Genomic DNA, 25,434 nt, shown 5'->3' on the forward strand with positions numbered 1-25,434 from the left:
TGCAGCAACTAAATGGAAATGATATATGTTATTCAAAATAAAGCACAATTGTTTATTTTATAGAAGCTAAGAATTAATACAGAAAGAATTATTTTAAAAAATCTTACTTTGGGAATGTAAATTCAGTTTTGGAGTCAAAAAGAAGATTATTCAATGAACAAAGACATGCATACTATTTTCAAACAGCCGGACTAGACATAGACAATACTTTACAATATCTCGTATCTACTATCTAAAAAGATGGATTCAGGCTCTGTTGAAAGCTTGTGATACATAATTACCAGAGATAAACATTAATGCCTTTCCACTCCTATAATCCAATCCTAAACTTTCTTAAGAAATACCAGAATGTTTTAAAATCAAGTACAGCAAATGGTCAATACCTTTCCCTTAAACATCCATTTTGAAAGTCCCTGCTGTAATCTGATCATAAATGCAAAGCATCAGAAAACATTCCTTTAACCCTTTACTCATGTGGGAGGTAAAGAATAAGTGTTACATAGACCATCTTTAAAAATCTAAGAGCTGTACAACTAACTAGCCATTGAAAGAAAATGAGAGAGAGAGCTAGAGAAACAGAGACAGAGACAGATTATAAGAGGAAGCTTTTAAAACCTACTTGTCCAATTGCTATTTCATGCGATTCTGTTTGCTCTTTCAGTCTATGGTTCTCAGATTCTACACTGAGAAGTTCCCTCTGGATGGAGTTATAATCTTTTTCCATTTGATGCAACTTTGATTCCCATCTGTCTGCCTGGTCACGGACCATGTGGAGGTTTTCCATAAGATCTTCGTTTTCTTTCTCCTAAAATACAAATTTTGATTTTATTTTTGAGACTTAGTTTACTATCTGAAACTATTAAAGGTAGTCCTCAACTTACAACAGTACGTCTAATGACCATTTGAAGTTACAATGGCACTGAAAAAAGTGACATGACCATTGTAGCCTCCCCATGGTCATGTGATTTACATTCGGATGCTTGACAACTGGTTCATATTTATGACGGTTGCTGTGTCCTAGGGTCAGATGACCACCTTTTGCAACCTTCTGACAAGCAAAGTCAATGGAGAAGCCAGATTCACTTAACAACCGTGTTATTAATTTAACAATTGCAGTGATTCACTTAACAAATGTGGCAAGAAAAGTCATAAAATGGGACAAAACTCACTTAACAAATTTCTCACTTAGCAACATACAGCCTGAGGTCAATTGTGGACATAAGTTGAGGACTAACATTTAATGGTGCATCTGTAGGCTTGCTATTATGTACAAAATCCTGATGTCTTTTAAAAATGCTTTAGATTAAAGGTTCCTGCAAACTGAATGCATCACATAGTTACATGCTATTTATAATAAAAGTGACTGATAAAAATGTTTTTTTATTTATTTATCTTACTTCCTGGAGTTTAAGGTGGCATATACAGCATTTTGTCCTCCAATTTTCTCCAGTACAAAGAAGAGAGAGTAGGTTAGTCTGAGAGACTGAGTGGCTCCAAGTCACCAAGCAAGCTTCCATGGTTGGCAATAGTCTTGAACCTGAGTCTTCTCAGTGTTTGTTTAATACTTTGACCCTATACCATACTAGCACTCTCTTTTCAAAGGCAATTTTCCTGCACTATAGTTCACACTGCTCAGAGAGAAAGCGGAGAGGGAATCAATCTTTGGATAAATAGCTTTCTCCTTTCTCAATACTGGATCCAATTTATCATATGCAAATGTTGATCATGAAAATATGTAGTATAAATTTAAACATTTTAAGTAATCACATAACCAATTGGGATCAATTAAAGCATCATGGATCAATATTTCAGCAGTGTCAAAGCTAATGCATTGTCTGAGCACAATCACAGAAATTCAATGGACAGACTTTAAATATTTTTTAAAGCCTGACAGAATTACCTTTTGCATTCAGACAGAACTTTTAATCATACAATAATAACAACAGCATGTAGACTTATATATCGCTTCACAGTGCTCCATAGCACTCTCTAAGTGGTTTACATATTGCCCCCAATAATCTGGGTCATCATTTTACTGACCTCTCAGAAGAATGGAAGGCTGAGTCAACCTTGAGCCAGTCAGGATAGAACCCCTGGCAGTAATAAACACTGAATATTTAAAAAGCTATCAACTAGGTCATTATTAGGAAGCTACAAGAATTAAGGTACTTTTTGTTGGCAAAATATAAACAACAGTTTTATATTAGTTGCTAAAATTTTGCTGTTAATTAAGATTTTCTGAAATGGGTCAGACTCAGGTAACTGGCCTCTTGTCAACACGTTATTTTCTGTTTTTCATTTGCATGTCTTAAATGTTCAGTTCTGTACCTATTTTGAATGGATATCATTGGTAAAAAATAAACAATGTTAAAGGCAATATTACAGGTACTTTCAATTTATTTTCACAACTGGATTATATCTTTGAGATAACTTATATCCCTGGTTTTTAATATAACAAATTTGATTTTCTATACAAACAAATCATTGTATTCTTTTAATATCTGAACACTGCAAATTCTATTCATATACACACACATATGTACACATCCAGTATGTGTATTTGTATGAGTATGTGTACGTGCATATGCATATATTTATATTCTTGGTTTATGTCATAAAAGAAGAGAGTATCCCTTCTATAGGCCTTGAAAACTGGATTTAAAAAATGTTGTACTGTAATCGCATCAAATCAAAACCTTTTTGGGCTGTTATTATTAATAAAACTTTAAAAATAAAATTTCATAAAATATAGTAACTGTAGTACAAATAGCTATGACAAGCACAAACATTTGGGTTTAAACTTCAAGCATAGGTAGAACAGATACTACAAATAATAGCAACAAGTGAGTAATCTAGAAAGATATGTCAAATAAAAGCAATGACAAATAGATATTGTGCTCTCTACCAGGGTAGATCTTTAAAATGGAATCAATATTTATCTTATTGTGATCAATTATTTATCAGATAAGACCTATGCTTCCCCGACCCACTAAGATACTTCATGCTTCCCCCTCCCTTCCTGCTGCACTGGACTCACCATGAAAAGATGTGTCTTCTCTCTGACGTGGTTCCCACTCCGCCCGGATCTGAGGCTAGGGGATGCTTCCGTGCACCTCCGAAGGCCCATCTGGGCGCCAGAGGCCTTCTCTAGGCCGCTGTTGCCTGGAAATGGGCCACTGGAGGGCCACAGAAGCATTCCCTGGCCTCAGATAGTGGCTGCAGTGGCCTGGAGAAGGCCTCCGGCTCCCAGATTGGGCCACTGGAGGCCACAGAAGCGTCCCTTGGCCCCGGGTCCGGGCAGCAATGGTCTGGAAAAGGCCTCTGACATCCTGATCCAGCCTCCAGAGGCACGCAAAAGCACCACCACCCCCGGCTTCAGTTCTCTGTTGCAGAGAACAAAGGCCTGGAGCAGCCAAGAAAGCAAAGGATCTCAAACTTCACAGGGTGAGTATTGAAGGCCTAGTGCCTAGAGAGACCCGGGGTAGGGTGGGAAGAAATAATCAGAGTGAATGTTGCAGAGCCTCTGCGGTCACTCATAAGGGCAAATGACTGCCATGGTGCTGCAATATTTGTAACTTCGGGTCTTGCTCATAAGCACTAGGTGGCGCTTATTGCATAATTTCAAACGAGCGTTAAGTGAACGCTCATAACTCAAGGATTACCTGTATATATAGGAGGTGGTATTAGCTTTCCCTTTTTATATGGACAGTCGTCTCAGTCCAGATTGTGCCACTGTGTATTTACAGTTAAGAAACTGGATCTGGACAACATGCAATTTTCATATATAGTTTTCTAGAAAAGAAAGATTTAGCCAAAAGGAAAAGACAGTTATAATTTCCTCCTGCACTTGCCAGCTTTTCCTTGAAAGTTTTTCAGTAGTCATTTCCCAGTAATATATTTTAAGGAAAAGTTAGAGAAAAATCACCTGCAAGTGAGAATGAAACTGAGGAAGAATAAAACAGCTCCTTCTCATTTGACAAATCTCTCTTTAAAATTTTGTTCTTTATATTAGCATTTTAAGGGAAACATGGATGGCTTTCATGTGTTCTTTCATCTCAAACTGATAGGAAATTCTTCAGTCCAGTCAATTATCAATAATTTGATAATTACCAACAATTGGGCATGTCTTGGAGTTAAAAAAGGGGATGGGTGTCAAATTACCCATGCCCATTCTAAGCATTGGCCATTCAAAGAAAGAGACACATATTGTGGCAGGAATCCTTGTACTAAGAAGCCTTTTTATAGTTGTATCTTTTCAAAGTATATATTTACTTTAGAGTTCAGCAAGTTCTTCAGTCTTTGCAGATCTTCAGTTTTCAACTTCATATCCTCAAGGTCATTCTGATATTTATTGAGTTTATCAAATAGAAGCTGTCAAACAAATATGAAGCATTATTTCATATGTTTAATTTATTCATGTGTTTAATATGATTTGATATTTAAAAGCATTAATAAGTTATATTGTTACATATAAAAAGATGAATTACTTTAAAATTGAGAAAATGTATTTCAGTAGTGTTATTCTTTATTCAAGAAAAGTTGAGGATCAAGCTAGGCTGCTGTCTGACTTATATAAGAGAAAGCTATAGTGGACACAGCCCTCAACCTAGATGAGGGGCCTACAGAAGGCTGCAGTAGCAGAAACTTTTCTAAGACATATACAGATAGTTCTTGACTTACAACCACAATTATTTCTGGTGCTAAGTGAAACATTTGTTAAGTGAATTTGTTATGACTTTTCTTGCCACAGTTGTTAAGTGAACCACTGCACTTGTTAAATTAATACCACGGCTGTTAAGTGAATCTAGCTTTCCCATTGATTTTGCTTGGGAGAAGGTTGCAAAAGCTGATCACATAACCCTGGGACACTGCAACCATCATAATATGAGTCAGCAGCCAAGCATCCAAATTTTTATTACATGGGGATGCTGCAATGGTTGTTTGAAAAATGATCATAAGTCACATTTTCAATGCCGTTGTAACTTTGAATGGCCACCAAATGAAGTGTTGTAAGTTGAAGACAACCCGTACAAATGAACAGATAATCCAATGTGCATTCCACTATGAGAACGCTGCTAAGACCTTTCTTGTCTGTGTATAGCTCATAAACAACCATTCTGATTATTGGTTTTTTTTCCTTAAATGCACAAGTTGATTCATGGCAAAATACAAAATTCTTTGAAACTCTATGAAGTAAAGGATTACTCTGTAATGTCCTTATTAAAGCCAAAAGAAATACTGACAAAATAATGCCTTAACTAAAATGAAAACTAGAAACAACCTTGCTCCCTTTTGCCTGTAGGGGCTGGTTGAAAAAAATAATCAGGATTTAAGATCTGTCAGCTGTCCTCGATATGTGGAAGGGACACATTCAATAAACGGCAGGAATAGAGTTCAGATCTTTAGATCAAAGCTCAGTTTTCCATCCCACCAAAAGAACTCAGCAGGCAGTCTTTTCAGCCAGTTCCAAGATGAAAGGGAGTCCTCTTAATAGTGGAAACAGCTTGCAAACTTCCCTGCTGGATTTACTACTGACTTTTTTCTGCAGAAAAGATTGCAAGTGATGATCAAATGATCATGAGGTGTTTGACAACTGTCATAAGTGGGAACAGATTGCTAAGCACCCAGATTATGATCACATAACTGAGGGAGAGGTCAATATCTTACAACAGCCAGAAGTACTTTACTTTCCTAGGCTGTTGTATCTATGAATGGTCATTAAATGTATAAATGTTTAACAACTTAGATAGAATTCATTCACATAAATATATCTGTACAATTATGCATTTATACTTCAATCATTTAGACAGAAAAAAGTTTGCTAGAAAGTTCTTAATGTTTATATATCCAACTACTGATTTTCAAAATTGTAACTGTTACTCTGCTAATAAAAGACCAGTAAATTATAGATAGCTTTGATAGAAATATCAAAGTTAAAGATTTACACAAAGGTAAATTTACAAACGTAGGATTTGAATAGGGTTTGAATGGAAAGAGAGAGATGATGGGGCAGAGAGTGTAATGGAAAAGCAAGCATATACTGTTAATATTTTATATAAAAGACTGAAAAGTTTAAAAGCAAAATGGACCTATGGAAAGCTACAAAGAATCAACACTGGATGGAACTAATGGAGGAGATGGCATCTGGGTCAGATGAAAGCTGGGAAATATGGAAATCACTGAATAGATTGTGCATGGGTACAATAAGATCCAGAGATACTCTGAACAAATGGGGCTATCTGATGGCTTCTGCCCTTTGTGATTGTGGTGACATGCAAATAACAACATATAAGCATATCTATCCTTTTTGTCCTGATCAATCTCACTTGAGGACCTCATGGCAATGAGACAGAACACAATTAATATTGCTTCTGGCCATGTTTTGTTTAACTTGTATATATTTTAATATTGTATTTTATGTCTTACATTTTATGTTGTATAGTATGCCTTACTTTAATTGTGATGCTTCTGACACAAATAAACAAATAGATCTTTTACCTGATTTTCTTGCTTAAAGGCACAAAGTTGTTCCTTTAGTTTTGTATTTTCCCTAGTTAACATATCTTTCTCTCTGCCAGTCTGATTAAGCTCACTATTAGCATCATCTAACATTTGGTGTAGTCTGCCAATATCTTGTTCATACTTGCATAATGCTTCAGTAGAATGCCTATGTAACAATAAAAAACCACAAAATTTTCACACAAAATATTAATAAAAAGGACAGACTTAAAATCTCTTCATAATGCCAATTCCATGTGGATAAGAATATAACAACTGTGAATACAATGTCACACTTCTTCCATAATAGAAAGACTCTAATTTAAACAATTGTTTAAAACTGGCTTCTATTTACAGTTTTTAAAATTTGTTGTTGTTGTTAGTTGCGAAGTCATGTCCGACCCATCGCGACCCTATGGACAATGTTCCTCCAGGCCTTCCTGTCCTCTACCATCTTCTGGAGTCCATCTAAGCTCACGCCTACTGCTTCAGTCACTCCATCCAACCACCTCATTCTCTGTCGTCCCCTTCTTATTGCCCTCAATCTTTCCCAGCATTAGGCTCTTCTCCAGGGAGTCCTTCCTTCTCATTAGGTGGCCAAAGTATTTGAGTTTTAGCTTCAGGATCTGGCCTTCTAAAGAGCAGTCAGGGTTGATCTCCTCTAGGACTGACCGGTTTGATCGCCTTGCAGTCCAAGGGACTCGCAGGAGTCTTCTCCAGCACCATAGTTCAAAGGCCTCAATTCTTTGGCGCTCAGCCTTTCTTATGGTCCAACTTTCACTGCCATACATTGCAACTGGGAAGACCATAGCCTTGACTATCCGCACTTTTGTTGACAGGGTGATGTCTCTGCTTTTTAGTGTGCTGTCTAGATTTGCCATGGCTTTCCTCCCAAGGAGCAAGCGTCTTTTAATTTCTTGGCTACAGTCCCCATCTGCAGTGATCTTGGAGCCCAGGAAAATAAAATCTGTCACTACCTCCATTTCTTCCCCATCTATTTGCCAGGAATTGAGAGGGCCAGATGCCATGATCTTGGTTTTCTTAATGTTTAGTTTCAACCCACGTTTTGCACTCTCCTTCTTCACCCGCAACAAGAGGCTCTTTAGTTCTTCTTCACTTTCTGCCATTAGAGTGGTATCATCTGCATATCTTAGGTTGTTGATGTTTCTCCCGGCAATCTTAATTCCAACTTTTGATTCATCTAGCCATGCCTTTCTCATGATGTGCTCTGCATATAAGTTAAATAGGCAAGGCGACAGTATACAGCCTTGCCGGACTCCTTTCCCAATTTTGAACCAATCAGTGGTTCCGTGTCCAGTTCTCACTGTTGCTTCTTGGCCCGCATATAGATTTCTCAAGAGACAAATAAGGTGGTCTGGTATGCCCATCTCTTTAAGGACTTGCCAGAGTTTGTTATGATCCACACAATCAAAGGCTTTAGCATAGTCAATGAAGCAGAAGTAGATGTTTTTCTGGAACTCTCTAGCTTTCTCCATGATCCAGCGTATGTTGGCAATTTGATCTCTGGTTCCTCTGCCTCTTCGAAATCCTGCCTGTACTTCTGGTAGTTCTCGATCCACATACTGCTGGAGTCTAGCTTGTAGGATTTTAAGCATAACTTTACTAGCATGAGAAATGAGTGCAATGGTGCGATAGTTTGAACATTCTTTGGCACTGCCTTTCTTTGGAATTGGAATGTAAACTGATCTTTTCCAATCCTGTGGCCACTGTTGAGTTTTCCAAATTTGCTGGCAAATTGAGTGTAGCACTTTTACTGCATCGTCTTTTAAGATTTTGAATAGCTCAGCTGGAATACTGTCACCTCCACTAGCTTTGTTGTTGCTCAGCTTTTCTAAGGCCCATTTCACTTCACATTCTAGGATGTCTGGCTCGAGGTCAGTGACCACCTCATTGTGATTATCAGGGACGTTAAGCTCATTCTTGTATAGTTCTTCTGTGTAATTTTGCCACCTCTTCTTAATCTCTTCTGCCTCTGTTAGGTCCCTGCCATTTTGGTCCTTTATCATGCCCATTTTTGCATGAAACGTTCCTTTCATCTCTCCAATTTTCTTGAAAAGATCTCTGGTCCTCCCTATTCTATTGTTTTCTTCTATTTCTTTGCATTGTTCATTTAAGAAGGCATTCTTATCTCTTCTAGCTATTCTTTGGAATTCTGCATTTAATTGGGCATATCTTTCTTTTTCTCCCTTTCCTTTCGCTTCCCTCCTTTTCTCAGCCATTTGCAAAGCTTCCTCAGACAGCCATTTTGCTTTCTTGCATTTCTTTTTCTTTGGGATGGTTTTAGTTGCTACCTCTTGTACAATGTTGCGAACCTCTTTCCATAGTTCTTCAGGCACTCTGTCTATCAGATCTAATTCCTTAAATCTATTTGTCACCTCTACTGTATATTCAACAGGGATATGATTTAATTCATACCTGACTGGCCTAGCGCTTTTCCCTACTTTCTTTAATTTAAGCCTAAACTTTGCAACAAGAAGCTCATGGTCTGAGCCACAGTCAGCTCCTGGTCTTGTTTTTACTGACTGTATAGAGCTTCTCCATCTTTGGCTGCAGAGCATATAGTCAATCTGATTTCTGTGTTGACCATCTGGTGATGTCCATGTGTAAAGCCGTCTCTTGGGTTGTTGGAAAAGAGTGTTTGCTATGACCATCGTATTCTCTTGACAAAATTCTATCAGCCTGTGCCCTGCTTCATTTTGTACTCCAAGGCCAAACTTGCCTGTTATTCCAGTTATCTTTTGGCTTCCTACTTTAGCATTCCAATCCCCCATGATGATAAGGACATCATTTCTGGGTGTTAGTTCTATAGGGCTGTAGGGCTTCATAGAACCGGTCAATTTCATCCTCTTCAGCACCGGTGGTTGGGGCATAGACTTGGACTACTGTGATATTGAATGGTTTGCCTTGGATTTGAACTGAGATCATTCTGTCATTTTGAGGGTTGTATCCCAGTATTGCTTTTCCTATTTTTTTATTGACTATGAAGGCTACTCCATTTCTTCTGAGGGATTCTTGCCCGCAGTAGTATACCTGATGGTCATCTGAATTAAATTCACCCATTCCTGTCCATTTTAGTTCGCTGATACCTAAGATGTCAATGTTTAGTCTTGTCATCTCTTGTTTGACCACGTCCAGCTTTCCTTGATTCATGGATCTTACATTCCAGGTTCCTATGGAGAAAAAATCTTTACAGCATTGGACTTTCCTTTCACCACCAGACATATCCACAGCTGAGCGTCCTTTCGGCTTTGGCCCAGTCACTTCATTCTTTCTGGCGCTACTAGTACTAGCCCTCTGCTCTTCCCCAGTAGCATATTGGACGCCTTCCGACCTGAGGGGCTCATCTTCCAGCGTCATATCATTTTGCCTTTTGGTACTGTCCATAGGGTTTTCATGGCAAAGATACTGGAGTGGGTTGCCATTTCCTTCTCCAGTGGATCACATTTTGTCAGAACTCTCTGCTATGACCTGTCCGTCTTGGGTGGCCCTGCACGGCATAGCTCATAGCTTCATTGAATTACGCAAGCCCCTTCGCCACGACAAGGCAGTAATCCATGAAGGGGTTTTAAAATTATGATACTTCAAATCCCTCTCTATACTGAGGAATCAAAAAAATATTAACAGATGACAAATACAGAATAAATGAAGTTATTAAATAGTAATTCTAGCATTATATATTGAGCTAATGCAAATATTGAAGTGGAAAAATCTAAATTTAGAATTCTGAATCTTACTTTGATGAATGTTCCATGTCAGAAAGAATACCCTTCAGATCTGAAATTGTCTTCTCCTTGAAAATAAATTAAAATTTCTCTTTAGTTAGTAAAAAGAGATGAAACAGACAAAAACTTAGATGTTTCTTTTAATTAAAACATTTTTTTCATAAAAGTTATCAGATTAAGAGTGCAATAACATGTAAATTTACACAGTACATATTTTTCCACAATTATGGACTTAATAATATCTTACTGCCAATAATAACTATTGCTTTTTCTCTATATTGGTTTGACAAAAATTGGAATATGTAGCTGATTTGAAAAGAAAAGGAAAAAAATTATTTCAAACTGAACCAGATTTAAGAAGCACTGTCATTTACAATCCAGCAAAACATGACATTTATCATATAGTTAGCTGCCACATCCAGGCTTTTAAAAAATAATGTAGAAAGGGGAAATCTGGATCGACATCTTATCACAGAGAAGTTTTTAATTTTTCATCTTTTGATGTAGTCCCAACAAATCAAAACCTTGGATCTCTTATTTGATACTGAAGCCCCCTATTTATAATAGTTCAAGTTGAACAGAAAAAAAATTCTAATTCAATTCTCCTGTTCTTTAAAATTTTTTACCACTGCAGACTGATACCTGAAGTCATTCTAAGTTAGATTATTGCCATAAAGCATATTGGTTTGGATCAAGGAAGAACTCATATAAGGACTCACACAAGGAACAATGTTTATCTAATTGGTTCAAAGAACAATTCCCAATAATTATTGATGAGATACAGTCTAACTTAATATGCACATGAGATAAGCCTAATATGTACTTCAAGCACCAACATTAAAATCATAAGCAAAGTTATTTGGGAGTCATTTATGCAGAAATTATCAGTTATTATTATTTTGTAGAAATACAACATATACCATAAGTACAATTAAATAGTACAAATTAATACATAGATATTGTTAAACCTAAATATTTTGGATATTGCTAAATTAACGGATATTAACAATTTTAGTACTTTTTTAAAAAAATACTGAAGTTAGAAACATCCAGACAGGAAGCATACCCACATGAGCTAATTATACTTATTAGAACATTATATTAAGAGAAACTTGCAAGTCTGAAAGCACATTTTTCCTCTTTCACCTTAGAAACCCAAGAAATTAGGAAGGGAGCCTTCTGAGACATATGTTCATATTCCTTCTGCCAGCTAAGCTGCCTTTTATCTGGCCATTCTCTTGGTTGTGGCTTTTCCCATTGTCTTCTAAGGTCATTCCAATATACCTTTACACTTTGCCAAATTCATATAATTAGCAATATATTTTCCTGATTAAACAAAAATTACAAAAATGAACATTCCACAGAATAGCTGATTCTGATGCTCCATGCCAAAAGTGAGGCACAAGTGTTTCAGGTTTTTTGACTCATATATAGAGTAAAATAGTGTTGCTATGTTTCAGATACAAACTGAAACACAGTTGTTCTGATAGAATTGATTTGGATGAATGTAAGTTCAGGAGAGGTGACAACGTATAAAGGTATCAGCTAAAGGGATGTAGGTGATGAAGAAAAGGTATGTACCATGAATATTGAAGGGGCAAGTGGATCAGTGGGATATACGGAACAGGACATCAATAACAACTGAGAGTGACTAGAATAAAAGTCCTGGAAAGATTGGGTATCAGTACTGGGTCATCAATGTTTGTTGAATGAGAGAGAGAACTACTGCTTGTTAAGAAGTGCAGGGACAATATAGAGGTCATGTGTAGAAAAACAGGGAGGGAAATGACATCGGCCTTGCCCTATTTGCTCTGCAAAATCTCTCCAGATTTTGTTTCATCTGAAACCTTAAACAGCCAAAACATTCTGGTTTTGTTTCTGTTAAACAGCAGATAACTGGAACAAAACCCGTGTTCTGTTTGGTGCAGTCACTGAGAACACCTAAATTTAGAATAATTTGTAATCCTGAAATTGTACTATATAAAGATTTTAAGTATTCTCAACTACAGAGATTATAACTAATCTTCATATTTTGGATAAATGTTTTCCAATAGTACAATGACTAACTAGTTTCATTTTACATTTACTGAGTACAAATATTATATGTGTTGCATAAAAACAGCCCACAAGAATGGCCATTTTTAAAAAATGAGAAAAAAGGCTGTTTTAAGAAAGGTTATACTGTTTTAATACATCCTAAATAATAATAATGTTTCTGGAATCTAAGAGAATTTTTAAATGTGTATATAATTTACATATAAATATATATTTTTGAACAATCCTAAAGGTCAGCAATAATCAGAATGTGAATTCATAAACATGCATATTAAATCAACGTATTGAAATATAATTGTTCCAATTTCCGTTATCACTGTGTTCACATAATGCTCACAGTTTAAAAAATGAGTTATATGTTTTGTTTTGATTGACCTATTGATAATATACAGGTGAAACTCGAAAAATTAGAATATCGTGCAAAAGTTCATTTATTTCAGTAATGCAACTTAAAAGGGGAAACTAATATATGAGATAGACTCATTACATGCAAAGCAAGATAGTTCAAGCCGTGATTTGTCATAATTGTGATGATTATGGCGTACAGCTCATGAAAACCCCAAATCCACAATCTCAGAAAATTAGAATATTGTGAAAAGGTGCAATATTCTAGGCTCAAAGTGTCCCACTCTAATCAGCTAATTAAGCCATAACACCTGCAAAGGGTTTTTGAACCTTTAAATGGTCTCTCAGTCTGGTTCAGTAGGAATCACAATCATGCGGAAGACTGCTGACCTGACAGTTGTGCAGAAAACCATCATTGACACCCTCCATAAGGAGGGAAAGCCTCAAAAGGTAATTGCAAAAGAAATTGGATGTTCCCCAAGTGCTGTATCAAAGCACATTAATACAAAGTTATGTGGAAGGGGAAAGTGTGGAAGAAAAAGTTGCACAAGCAGCAGGGATGACCACAGCCTTGAGAGGATTCCTCTTGTCAAGCCGCTTCAGAAGCGTCTTACCTGGACTAAAGAAACACAGACCTGGTCTGTTGCTCAGTGGTCCAAAGTCCTCTTTTCTGATGAGAGCAACTTTTGCATCTCATTTGGAGGACCCAGAGTTTGGAGGAAGAATGGAGAGGCAAACACTGCAAGATGCTTGAAGTCCAGTGTGAGGTTTCCACAGTCTGTGTTGATTTGGTGAGCCATGTCATCTGCTGGTGTTGGTCCACTGTGCTTTATTAAGTCCAGGGTCAATGCAGCCGTCTACCAGGAGATTTTGGAGCACTTCATGCTTCCTTCCGCAGACGGGCTTTATGGGGATGCTGACTTCATTTTCCAGCAGGACTTGGCACCTACCCACACTGCCAAAAGCACCAAAACCTGGTTCAATGATCGTGGGATTACTGTGCTTGATTGGCCAGCAAACTCGCCTGACCTGAACCCCATAGACAATCTATGGGGCATTGCCAAGAGAAAGAGAGACATGAGACCGAACAATGCAGAAGAGCTGAAGGCCGCTATTGAAGCATCCTGGTCTTCCATAACACCTCAGCAGTGCCACAGGCTGATAGCTCCCATGACACACCGCATTGAGGAAGCAATTGCTACAAAAGGGGCCCAAACCGAGTACATATGCATGCTTATACTTTTCAGAGGTCCGATATTGTTCTATGTACACTCCTTGTTTTATTGATTGCATGTAATATTCTAATTTTCTGAGATTGTGGATTTGGGGTTTTCATGAGCTGTACGCCATAATCATCACAGTTATGACAAATCACGGCTTGAACTATCTTGCTTTGCATGTAATGAGTCTATCTCATATATTAGTTTCCCCTTTTAAGTTGCATTACTGAAATAAATCAACTTTTGCATGATATTCTAATTTTTCGAGTTTCACCTGTATGCTTTGAAAAACATTTTTCTAAAAATAAAGTTCCCTCAATAATTCACAAAACTACGAACATACAAAAGCAGTATTAATCAAAACTACAGAGGCATTCACATATTTAAACTTACTTTAATGGCCAAGCTTTCTTCAAATGTAAGAATTTTTTCTCTTTTATCTTCTAGAAGATCTTGTAAAGAATCCTTTTCTGCCTCCAACTCAGTTATTGTATCATTAAGAGTACAAATATGTCCTTGTTGCTCCAGGCTTTCTTTTGAAAGTTGTTCTGCACACAATAAAAGAATTCAATCAAATGGTTGCCATTTTGAATTTTTTGACATTTCCCATTGCCCTAGGAATGTTCTGTGTGAAACCAAACTTTTTGTTTGGAAGCTATGGTTCGGTGGTACTGGCTGTCCTCAACTTATGACCATTCATTCAGCAACTGTTCAAAATTACAACTGTATGGAAAAAATGGAGTTTCAACCTATGCTCAAAGTTACAAGCAATGCAGCACCCCCATCATCACACAATCAAAATTCAGGCACTTGGCAGCCCACTCGTATTTATGACTGCAGGAACAATACAAAACCCCCCTCCCAATCAATCTCCTCTACCAATCTATGCATAACTCTATGCCCATTTGGATACCCTGCAGAGTGGCATTAGACTGTGGCAGCACTGGGGCTGGAGCTGAAGTAGAGGCCTGGGACCTTCAGCAGTTTCAGCCAGCTGCCACTAACCTCAGACCTCTACTTCAGCCCTTGCCTTTGCCACTGAGAAGTGCTGCCTCAAGCCTCACACCCCTGGCCTTTGCCACTCTTGCTGTTCTCAAGCTGAGTATCCCATCAGCTACATGTGCCACACCTTCCTTAAGCTGGCTTCGTGGTTCTTTCCCCAAGCAATGTCACACTCCTTTTACAAGCTGGCCTCATGTTACTTCTGCAAGATGGTATCCTATTTTAACAATTTTTTAGAAACCTTTTCTTTTCCCCAGGTCTTGCAAGAATGAGACTTCAGCTCGAGAATGGCAGGAGACCCGATTTCGTGCATGATTTGGAAAATGAGGTTTCTGAAACATTGAAGTTTCCAAAACATCATTCAGTATGTTCTCTAGCCTAATTCAGAATGCTGATTATCATCTATATAGTTCAAGTTCAGGCTTTCTAAGGAGCTGCCTGCTGCTATATATTTCTGATTTTCTCTCAAGTAAATTTGCTCTCAAAAGGCCTGTGAATTCTTTCCCACTAGCCACCTTGCAGCAAATAAACATTTTGTTTACATGTTCAAATCCAGAAAGAACAACTGACAGAGACTGGTCAGTTCCCATTAGCATTTCATAGCATCATCTAGATTTATTTAACCATTCTTGTGCTAGATTGTCTCCAATGATGACAAACTTTGTAATATCACTGGATGATGCTATTAAGTCACTAATTGGCCATTAACATGTTACTAAGTTAAAACAATTTGGTAGAAACATACATTGAATATCCTTAATGTTTAAGAACTTATAAAGTACATATGGTCCAGCATGGATCTCGCAGAGACCACTCTTGTTTGCCAGTTTGGTAGAGCTTTCTGGTAGGCTACATTAGATGAACTATACTGGCAGCAGACTCACAGACATTATTAGTCAAATGGCAAAACAAGATGATAGAAAGCATGAATTTATTGCCATAGTGATGACAATACTTCCTTTTCTTCAGCAAAGTAAGAGATTGTCAATTTCTTCTTTACAAAAACCCACATTTTAATCAAACTACAGCTGCTGCTGAATTTCAATACCAGCAGTCCAAACAGCAAGAGCTGGATTTCGGCAGGATCTGCTAGAAAATCTGTAGGTAATTATTCATAAACTACCAGGCACCAGTGAATAGACTGGAGGATTATTTCAGAGCTGTTTAATGAGAGAAGAACAGAAATCTAAACCAGAGAAAAGACGACAATGTCTCAGAAGATGACTTTGCTCAACAAAGATCAGAACAATCATGGAAAAAGTTAGTCTAGCAGTTTAAAACACTTGGAATATCCTACTTAAATAAATGCAAATTATTGATATTGCTATTACTGCATAGAAAGAACTATTAAAGAAATATATTTTTATAAAAATTACATGAAAATTACTATTCAAATACACACACTTCTTAGAATCTACTGTGAGGATCATTCAGTGTAAACATACAATATACAACTTCTCCAAAATCAAGAGTTAAAAAGTAAAACAACCTTCCTCAACTTAGATCCTTGAGTTTCAATAACATTACAATCCCAGAATTCCTAAGCAGCTTTCTCATTCTGAGAATTCTAACTAGAGATTCTGTGAACTATATTTTAAATACCATAAGACTAAATCTAAATCAATTGAAATTTGCTTTTGTAGTCAGCAATTTCACCATCACTAATTATATCTGCATTCCTACCTACCTGTTCATTATTCTTAGAAGTTCTTGAATAACTAATGTTAAGTGAGAAAACACATTTTAATAAAGACATATTATAAATATGTTGCTTTGGCAACCACTTTTGAATAAAATGTGGGAAGATAAATAAATAATAAAAATCACAGCACTTTTACTGTAAAAAGTAGTTCTATTGAAAAGTGTCTCCTTTTGCCCTAGGAAAATTATAAAACAAATTAAAAGAAATTTGAAAAAAAACAAGTATTTAATATTATTTTAATAAAATAGTATATTTCATTTTTACATGACTTGAGATGACATGAGGAAAGAGCATCAGCACGTTATTAGTTCAGTCTTCTGAATTGTACATATGTTAATAGCAAATTATGTATACTTTTCTGGTGCTTTCATCAATAAAATCTAAGCAGTTAACAAAAAGTAGTATATAACATCTACAACAAAATGATAAATCTCAACAAACTATATAAATAAAATCCAACATTTAATAACAGTAATAATAACAACCAATGCCATCAAACATCTCCAAGAAGAATTGGAAATTGGCTGACAGTTGCCCAACACAACTAAATTCAAGGCCAGCTCCATCTGGCACCTCTACCTCCCATCAGTCTTTCACCATGGCCTAGATGTTATTTAAACATACCAATTTTTTCATCCAAACACATAATTTTTTCTTGAGTAAGTTGTAATTCATGTTTTTTCTTTGAAAGTTGTCGTTCTGCTTCTGTAAAGTTATGTTCTATCTTTTCATTCAGTATGCTGAAAATAAGACATTTAAATTAATTTTTGCACCCAAATAAGCAGTACCCATAAAAATAACCTAGTGATAATGACTATATCATCACTTACAACAGAATAAATAGTTTCAGACATAATATACTTTAGTGGTTTACAGTATAATTAGGGACATTGCTGTTGTAAAGTATCAGTAATAGATTCAGGCTTTTTGCTACCAGAGTGGCGACTGGATGGTGCTATAAATTGATAGTGTATATTGCCACAAAATGTCTAAAAAAGGAAGTCTAATATTCAAGTTAGGCACCTATATTTAGAACTACAGTATGAAATGAGCTCACGTAATTAACAAATACATATATTTTCACATTTTTAGATCAGACAATTTTTTAAACAAAGAACTGTTTGCATCTAGGCCTTGCATTAAATGAATAACATACATACATGATTGTTTCAATCTATTTTCTTTACCTTAGTGAAGTATTAGTTGCTTTCTGTCTATTAAGTTCACTTTCAGAATCTGCTGCCCTTCTTGCCAATATTTTCATCTCCCTTTCTACAGACTCAATAGCATCCTTCAACAGTGCTATCTTCGATAATTGTTCTAATCGTTCATTGTCAAGCTGATAAAGAATCATTAAGAAGTACAGTTATTTCACTTTCATCTGATTACTTCAAATTTGGCATTCCTAATTTTCTATAGAAGAAAAAGTCTTTTTCTAGAGCAGGGGTGTCAAACTGCCGGCCCGCGGGCTGGATGCATCACCGGGAAACCACGCCCACCCCATTGCCGGCAATGGGAAAAAAGCTCCGATACGTTGTGCGACGTCACTAGTTTGACATATCTGTTCTAGAATAACAAAGTAAATTTCCTCTAAAAGCAGTCTTCCCATCAAAATTGGAATATGCTTTTATGATAAACATAGGGGACTAATATTTATTTTAGAAAAAGCTCCTTGTATTAAATTACTATAGGCTACCATGGTAGAATATTTGGCCAAGTATTCTGCTGTCAGAGGGTATTGTTCTGGCATTTGTTCCTCAGTTTCTCCATCAGTTGTAGATGATGGTATCTAGAGAGATGGAATTTCACATCCAAGAGTTTAAAAAGAGCACTCCAAAGATCTGCTATGAATTGTGGATTTCTATCAGAACTCAAATGATTATCCAAGCTATCATTTTGTAAAACCTATTGAAATCACATACAGGCATACTCAGAAAGGAACCCATGACAAGGAAGGAAATGGGCTGATAGTATGCAGGCTCTTCATACATGACAGATCATTGTAAAGTCCAAACAAACTATTCCAAGGCCCTTATGTGGAGGGACGAGGCTTTGATTAGCAATATATAAGCTACAGAAAAGAGAATGAGGACTTTTGGGCTGGTCCCATGACAAGAGTTGCAGGATTTCTTTCCTCAATTCAGTCATTCCAGCACAATTCTGTCTGCTCCCAGAAAAAAAGGGGGCGTGCGTGTGTGTGTAATGGCAATAGATTTACTAAGATAATCTATGCCTGCAAATAAGAATATGTTAGCTGTTTTGCTGAACACAGCTCCCAATGTTTCACTAGAGTGGAGGCAAAGATTTCAGGACACAGGATGGAAGCTGAGGAAAAGGTCCCAATTCTGAAAGACTTCCTTGATGGTCAATAGCTGCTTGTTAAAAACACCAGCTTATCTCCACTAATAATAGCTGCTGATAAAGGACATGCAGGAGAGAAAACTACTCCACACCTATAGTTTTTTACAAACAAAATTGCAAGGTGAAATCAAAGCTGCACCCCAAAGAGAAGGGCAATACGACAGAGAACAGAACAATGTGAATTATATATAATAGATTTTTTACAATAACAATCTTTAGTGCTTAGTAAACAGTGTGTTGTCTGGGTTCATATACTTAAAAACAATTAATAATTAATTTCTATAATTCCATAATCAATCTATTAATGATATATTACTTTAATTTTCTCTTCTTCCAATAGTATTCTCCTTTTATCAACATTAAGCAAATATATTTAATATTTTCAATATATACAAGATTGAATATAAATATTTTTCTTGTGTTTGTACAAATAACAGTAACATCAGCATATAACACCTTTTCTGATTGGTTTATATTTCAATTATATTCATAAAAGTCATCTTATTAAGTCACTATATATCCTCTGTTCACGATTGTTATTTAAGCTTAGTTTCCTCTCTATATTCAAATCATTCTTATCAGTCATAATTTTCTCAATGTTAATTACCTTTAAATATCCAAACTTTTCATTCACATACATCTTCCCAATATTTTTATATTTCATATATTATATACTAATTATATATCTTATCTCTCTTACTGTAGAGCCTCTTTATACCCATGATTTATCTATTCTTTTAACCATATTCAAACAAGTGTTTAATCATATAGTACACCATCTAGTAGGTCGAATCAAATCTCTTGAATCTAACTCTAGCCTTCTTCTTTTGCAAAGTAGTTTTCCAAGTCAGTGTATTCAGGTTGCCAGGAGATTTTTCCTGTATATTTGTGAATGTTGTTGGGGATAGAAAAGACAAGTTAGGTAGAATGTGGATTTTTGTCTCCCAAACTCTAATAATTCTCCTGGCTGCTCTATAATCCATTTTGTTAGATCTTCTTTCCTATCTTCAAGTTTATTTTGAAGTTCTGAAAAATAAGATATCTTTTCCATTTCCATTGTTGTGGGAAAATCTTGCAAGTCTTCTTTTGTTTGTATAGTTCTCTTCATTTGTAGCTTCCTTCTTTGGGTCTCTGTTATCTGGTTTGTTTGTTCATTCTTTGTCATTGTTTTCTCAGTTTTTTAATTGTAAGTTTAAGTTAAAGATGTGTTCTTTTATGTTGTCAAAGTTGTTTTTAATCTCATCATGATTTGAAACCATTGTCATTTGAATCTGTCTCAGCATTGCATGCATTTCCTCCTGGAAAATATTTGCCTTGTCTTTAAGTATTGCTCCTGCAGAACTTTGATGTTCCAGGCTAGGGCCTTCAGAAGGAGATATTAGGTGTGGTTTCCTGCCACTTTTTGATAGGCATGTAACATCCATTTTGTCTCCCCCCTCCAGATAGTCTCTGTAATTAGCCTTGTCAAACCAGCCAATCTTAAAGTCCAGACAACCAAATCTTATATAGTTCTTATCTTTATAATCCAATGCGTTTCCAATTACCAAAGCACCATTAAAAGCAGCATTTTATAATAGTTCTTCTATTCAGGGATCTTACAATTATCAGCCAGTCAAATTTAGAGTCCAGAATGTTTCACCACCTAGGAGCTTTCCAGTAAATTCCCCCCTAAAATATTAGCCAAAAGTCAAGGTTTTTCTTTCTCTGCAAACAATTCTTAAGCTTAGAAATCACAGCTTAGTAAATATTTATAGTCCCAGAAGGTCAGCAGTTTTTAAAACAAATATAGTTTTCATTCTGTAGTAGACAGCCCAGTATATATTCTTTCCTCTGTTCCTATTTGGTGAGAAGTCACTGAGGTTCAAAGGAACAAGTTGTTATTTCTTGGCTTTTTGCCAATTTCTGAGTCAATTCAGCTATTGTTCTATGTTCTAATCCTCCACTAGATGTCAGTAGGCATTCTTTTTAAAGCAAAAAGTTATTTTCTTGTAATTTCATCAATACTCTTTCAGATGTAAAGTCTTAACAGTTTTCATAATTTTCAGATTTATCCAGACTGTAGTATTATTAAGTTCATTTCAATATATTTCTCTCCCCCATAAAAATTCAGTCGCCACTTCCATCTATGGAAGGATGGGAGTGTGATCCCCTTCCTTCTCACTTTTGGAGGATTTTTTTTACTTATTGGGGATCTTTTCCAGGAAATCAGTAACAAAATAGAAGAGAGAAGATTGATATTCTCACCCAATTCCAAGCACGCTGTTCACGATTGTTCTAGTTAATTCTTTTGGACTTTGCCTGCTGGTAGCTTAGGCTAGTTACCAGTATGAAGCTAGCCTTTCTCCTGTCGGGTTGGAGGGCTTCCCCCAGATCAAATGGATTGATTGCTGTCTTTCCGTGATCCATGGGGGGAGGCCTCCTTCTTTGTCACCTCTCCAGGGCGACTTTAGACCCATTTAGAGTCCCCTGGCATGGGATGCAGAGCCCCACAATCCCTTGGCTGTGTGCTACGGCACAAAACTGGAAGGTTTGTTGAACTTCAGAATTTCACTTAAAGGAATTGCCTTTCTGATAGGATGCTCAATAGTGTGAGCTGCAGAATTAGGAATAAATATATAATCAATATACTGCCAAGACCAAGAGGTTCTTTTCCAATATCTGAACTACCTCCCCCCCAACACACACACTTCTAATCCAGTGTCTGAAACATTAGACCAAACTGGCTTAAAACTCTTGCCTTGCTTATCATAATTAATGAAGTTCTACAAAAAGGTATTTCAATATATCTTACCAAGTTGTTATATTCATACATTTTAGCTACTGATGCCAACATTTATCAATATATTTCAAGAACATTTTTCTTACACTTTGAATATTTAATTCCAGCTCCTCAATTCTCTGTTCCAGGTGAGCCTTTTCGTTCAATGCAGTGTCTTGTGCAATCTATGAAACAAAAATCATTAAATTATTTTTCAGTGTCCTAAACTTTAATTTAGTAGATTAAATCTTTGGGAATATGGTATAACATGCATATACTACTTAAATGAGCTTGGATAAAAAGTCAAACCTTTAACCTCTCTCTCAAGCTATCACGTTCAGCGGCCATCCTTCGAAAGTCAGAAATGGCTGCATCCCTTTCTGTTTCCACACGTCTCAATACAGCCTGAACAGTCACTGCAGTTGTAGAAGCTTTGGGGATTTTCATAAGTTCTTTTCTTTGTTGATTTACTTCCTCCTGTGCCTGGTGTTTAAAATTAATATTTAGGCATGTATCTATTTGTGCTAAGTATATACTGAATATTTAACTTATTAACAGATCTGATCCTAGACATTTGGTGGTTGACCTGAAAACTAAAACTCTTCCCCATAACTTGTACATAATTTGACTGAAGAGATAATTATTTTTTTTTCTTCAATAACAGTAATAGATCCACTTCTGCCATAACGACTAGCAAGCTTAAGAGATGCAGGGAAAGATGTACCCATAGCTCTGTTCTTCAGCATTATCTGTTCCCTTCCAGGATTTATAACTTAGGGAATCTGCTTATTGGGTATAATATACATTAGGAAATCACATAAATTCAAAATATGTACCTATAATATGAGATAAAAATGTAAGTTTAATAAAATATAACTACAGGAGCTAAAGACTATGGGACTGCATGGTCTATTGTTTGCTACAAGAAAGATATAAATTGGTTTTCCTAAAATCAGGGAAAGAAGCATTAGTCTTAACACATCTACCTATCTGTGTACATATTGCAAGTTATTCCTCTATCTTTCTTTTGGCATAGGAACTGCTTATAGCAATTCTAAATGGCTTTATTCCTCATACTCAAAATCCAAAGGATAAATGATGGTATAACATAGGTCCATCAATGACAGTTACAATAAATAATGACATCTCTATTCAAAGGCAGTCTAATATAACTTGTTGATAAATAAAAATTCATGGAGATCTTTCCCTTCTAACTTACCGTATTAATAACAGTCTTGTCAAAAAATAATCTGACTAGCTACTGTGGAAAAAGTTGCTAAATAAAATAAACCCATTATCATAAAAACAAGGGATATTTTATATATTATTTTTATCTCATTAGCATTTCTACATAAGACCACAGGAGAAAGATAACTTCTGTGAATTTATCACTCACTGCATCTTTTACTTTCCTAATTTATGAATCATTTCCTTATCAGCAATGCACGAAGTATTATACATCCTCATATAAGACAAATATGGAGGAAAAGATCCAAAAGAAACAACATAATTTACAAAACTTGTTTCCTTTGTACAAAAAAAAATCAAACTATCAAAAGACCAGAAGAGCAAAACAGTTTAACAAGTTGGTTAAAATATAAAGCTACAGAGATATCTTCAGACAGGGACTGCAAAACGTAGGGGAGTGTTATTGACAATTCCAACTTATAATACTATCTATCTTAGGGGAAGGCAATACCTATAAGGCTATTTTAGATTATCCTAAATACTTAGCAGACATTTTATATTATAATATATTCAAATTTATATAATCCTTTGTAATATATCAAAAATTGTTTTTATCAAAATGCTTTATCCAAAAATTACCTGATCATAAAGACAAACAGCTTTGTCTCTTTCTGCCATGAGAACTTTGATATTCCCCTGGAGTTCTGTTATGTGACGTTGATATTTTTCTAGCATTGTCTTAAACTCATCACGTTCTATCAAAATTTGCAGATATTCTTTATCACAGTGACTTCCCTAAATGTTTAATGGAGATAAAATGCCCATTGCCAAATATTTTAAATTTATTATAAGATTCTATATTCACATTTTGAAATTCTTTCTTTTTTGGAAGGGAGAACTGTACATAAGTTTAGTTTGCAATATTCCAAATTTCAAACTATTTGAACATTTTTATTAGTTTCATAGTTATTATGTTACCGTAAGTATGTTTTAAATGGATGATTTGAAATATATATAGCTCTTACTTATCATAAAGGAAAAATGAGCAAATGTTGTGTATTTCTTCCAGTTGCCAATAGCACAATAATTCTCTTGCTAAACTATTATCAATCTATCCTTGCAATATAGGCAATTATGATTAAAGAGAGTAGGTAAGTTCTTATTACTTAGGTAAGTAGGATAGCTAAATTTTGTATATATTGGGATGGAAACTGGAAGGCAAGCAGTGTCTGATCTGGCTATGCCATCAGAGAATTCCATAGTTATAAAACAAATTGAAGTAAATTTAAAAATTATGCCTCAGAAGAAGGCATTATTAACAAACCATGTCAATAGTGTTGCCAGGAAAACTTTATGGATATATCCTTCAGTTTGCCAAAAATCAGGCAAGCTTGGAAGACTTTACATTATTATATAAATTCATTGGAGAATAAGGTCTGTTTTTTAAAATCTTATGACTTCAATATAATTAAGCAATAAAAATTAAATGCATACTTTCTGTATTTTAGAAAATAAAAATATATACCTGAATTGGGGAGGAAACCTTTGAAATAGAACAAGAAGGGGTGCGCTTAGGACTTGTACTTCGATACATCTTCTTCAACTTTTCTGCTTCAGATTTATAATAATCTTTCTGTTCTTCTATTGTTTTTATAAAATTGTTGAGCTTTTTGTCTGACTTTTCAACATCCAAGGCTGCCTTTTATGTGCATGTGAAAAACACAATTACTAAATTCCATGTTTAAAGGTTTACAGAAATTCTCTGCATAAGAATCTAAATATTTTGTTTACTTTTAATCCAAAGTTGTCCTATTTTTTAAAATTATTAGTTGTATGAATTTGTTAAGGAAAGGCTGACAAGAGAAAACAAAATGAATTTCACTGAATAGTGAAACAATGAATGTTAATATTTAAACTAAAAATTTAACAGAATCGACTAAATTTATTTATTTTATTGAAGAATGAAGTTTCTATTCTATTCTATTCTATTGTACTCTACTCTACTCGTTTCCTAGGAAAATTTACTAAAAAGCCATGATGGTCATAAAATTGAAAGTTCTGAAGAGACATTATTACCTATATAAACTACTTAACATGTATATCATCCAGTATTTTGCTCATGCTGTGTTACTTTCATATCTCATTCTTTCATGTTTTTCCAGCAATATATATATATATATATATATATATATATATATATATATATATATATGTATATGTATATGTATATGTATATGTATATGTATATGTATATGTATATGTATATGTATATGTATATGTATATATATATATATGTATATATATATAAATATATATATATATATATATATATATATATATATATATATATATATATATATATATATATATAGAGAGAGAGAGAGAGAGAGAGAGAGAGAGAGAGAGAGAGTGTCTCGGGTTTCTTCCCGCGTTCCTTTCATCTTCAGAAAGTTGTGGCGACGTTTCGACGAAATCCCATCCGTCATCATCAGGCCGGAGTGTTCCTCCTGCTGCTTCCAGGAGCAAAGCGTGGTCTGGCTATTCCTTTCCTTCCAACTGCCG

The 25,434-nt window shown here is 35.5% G+C and overlaps 1 protein-coding gene across 4 annotated transcripts in view; it reads right to left on the minus strand.

Annotated features, from left to right (window-relative positions):
- TSGA10 (testis specific 10) overlaps positions 1–25,434 on the minus strand; it is a 49,002-nt gene that overhangs the window by 13,003 nt on the left and 10,565 nt on the right. For all 4 annotated transcript variants that reach the window (XM_083362966.1, XM_083362965.1, XM_083362963.1 and 1 more), the window contains exons 5-15: positions 24,398–24,571; positions 23,512–23,667; positions 21,994–22,167; positions 21,792–21,869; positions 17,753–17,904; positions 17,190–17,305; positions 14,255–14,409; positions 10,254–10,309; positions 6,499–6,667; positions 4,273–4,371; positions 620–805 (exon numbers count right to left, since the gene is read on the minus strand). In XM_083362966.1, coding sequence (XP_083219092.1) covers positions 620–805; positions 4,273–4,371; positions 6,499–6,667; positions 10,254–10,309; positions 14,255–14,409; positions 17,190–17,305; positions 17,753–17,904; positions 21,792–21,869; positions 21,994–22,167; positions 23,512–23,667; positions 24,398–24,571 — 1,515 coding nt within the window. The remainder of the gene's footprint in view (positions 1–619; positions 806–4,272; positions 4,372–6,498; positions 6,668–10,253; positions 10,310–14,254; positions 14,410–17,189; positions 17,306–17,752; positions 17,905–21,791; positions 21,870–21,993; positions 22,168–23,511; positions 23,668–24,397; positions 24,572–25,434) is intronic.

The sequence above is a fragment of the Vipera ursinii genome (assembly GCF_947247035.1).
Source record: "Vipera ursinii genome assembly, chromosome: 4".
Classification (NCBI taxonomy): domain Eukaryota; kingdom Metazoa; phylum Chordata; class Lepidosauria; order Squamata; family Viperidae; genus Vipera; species Vipera ursinii.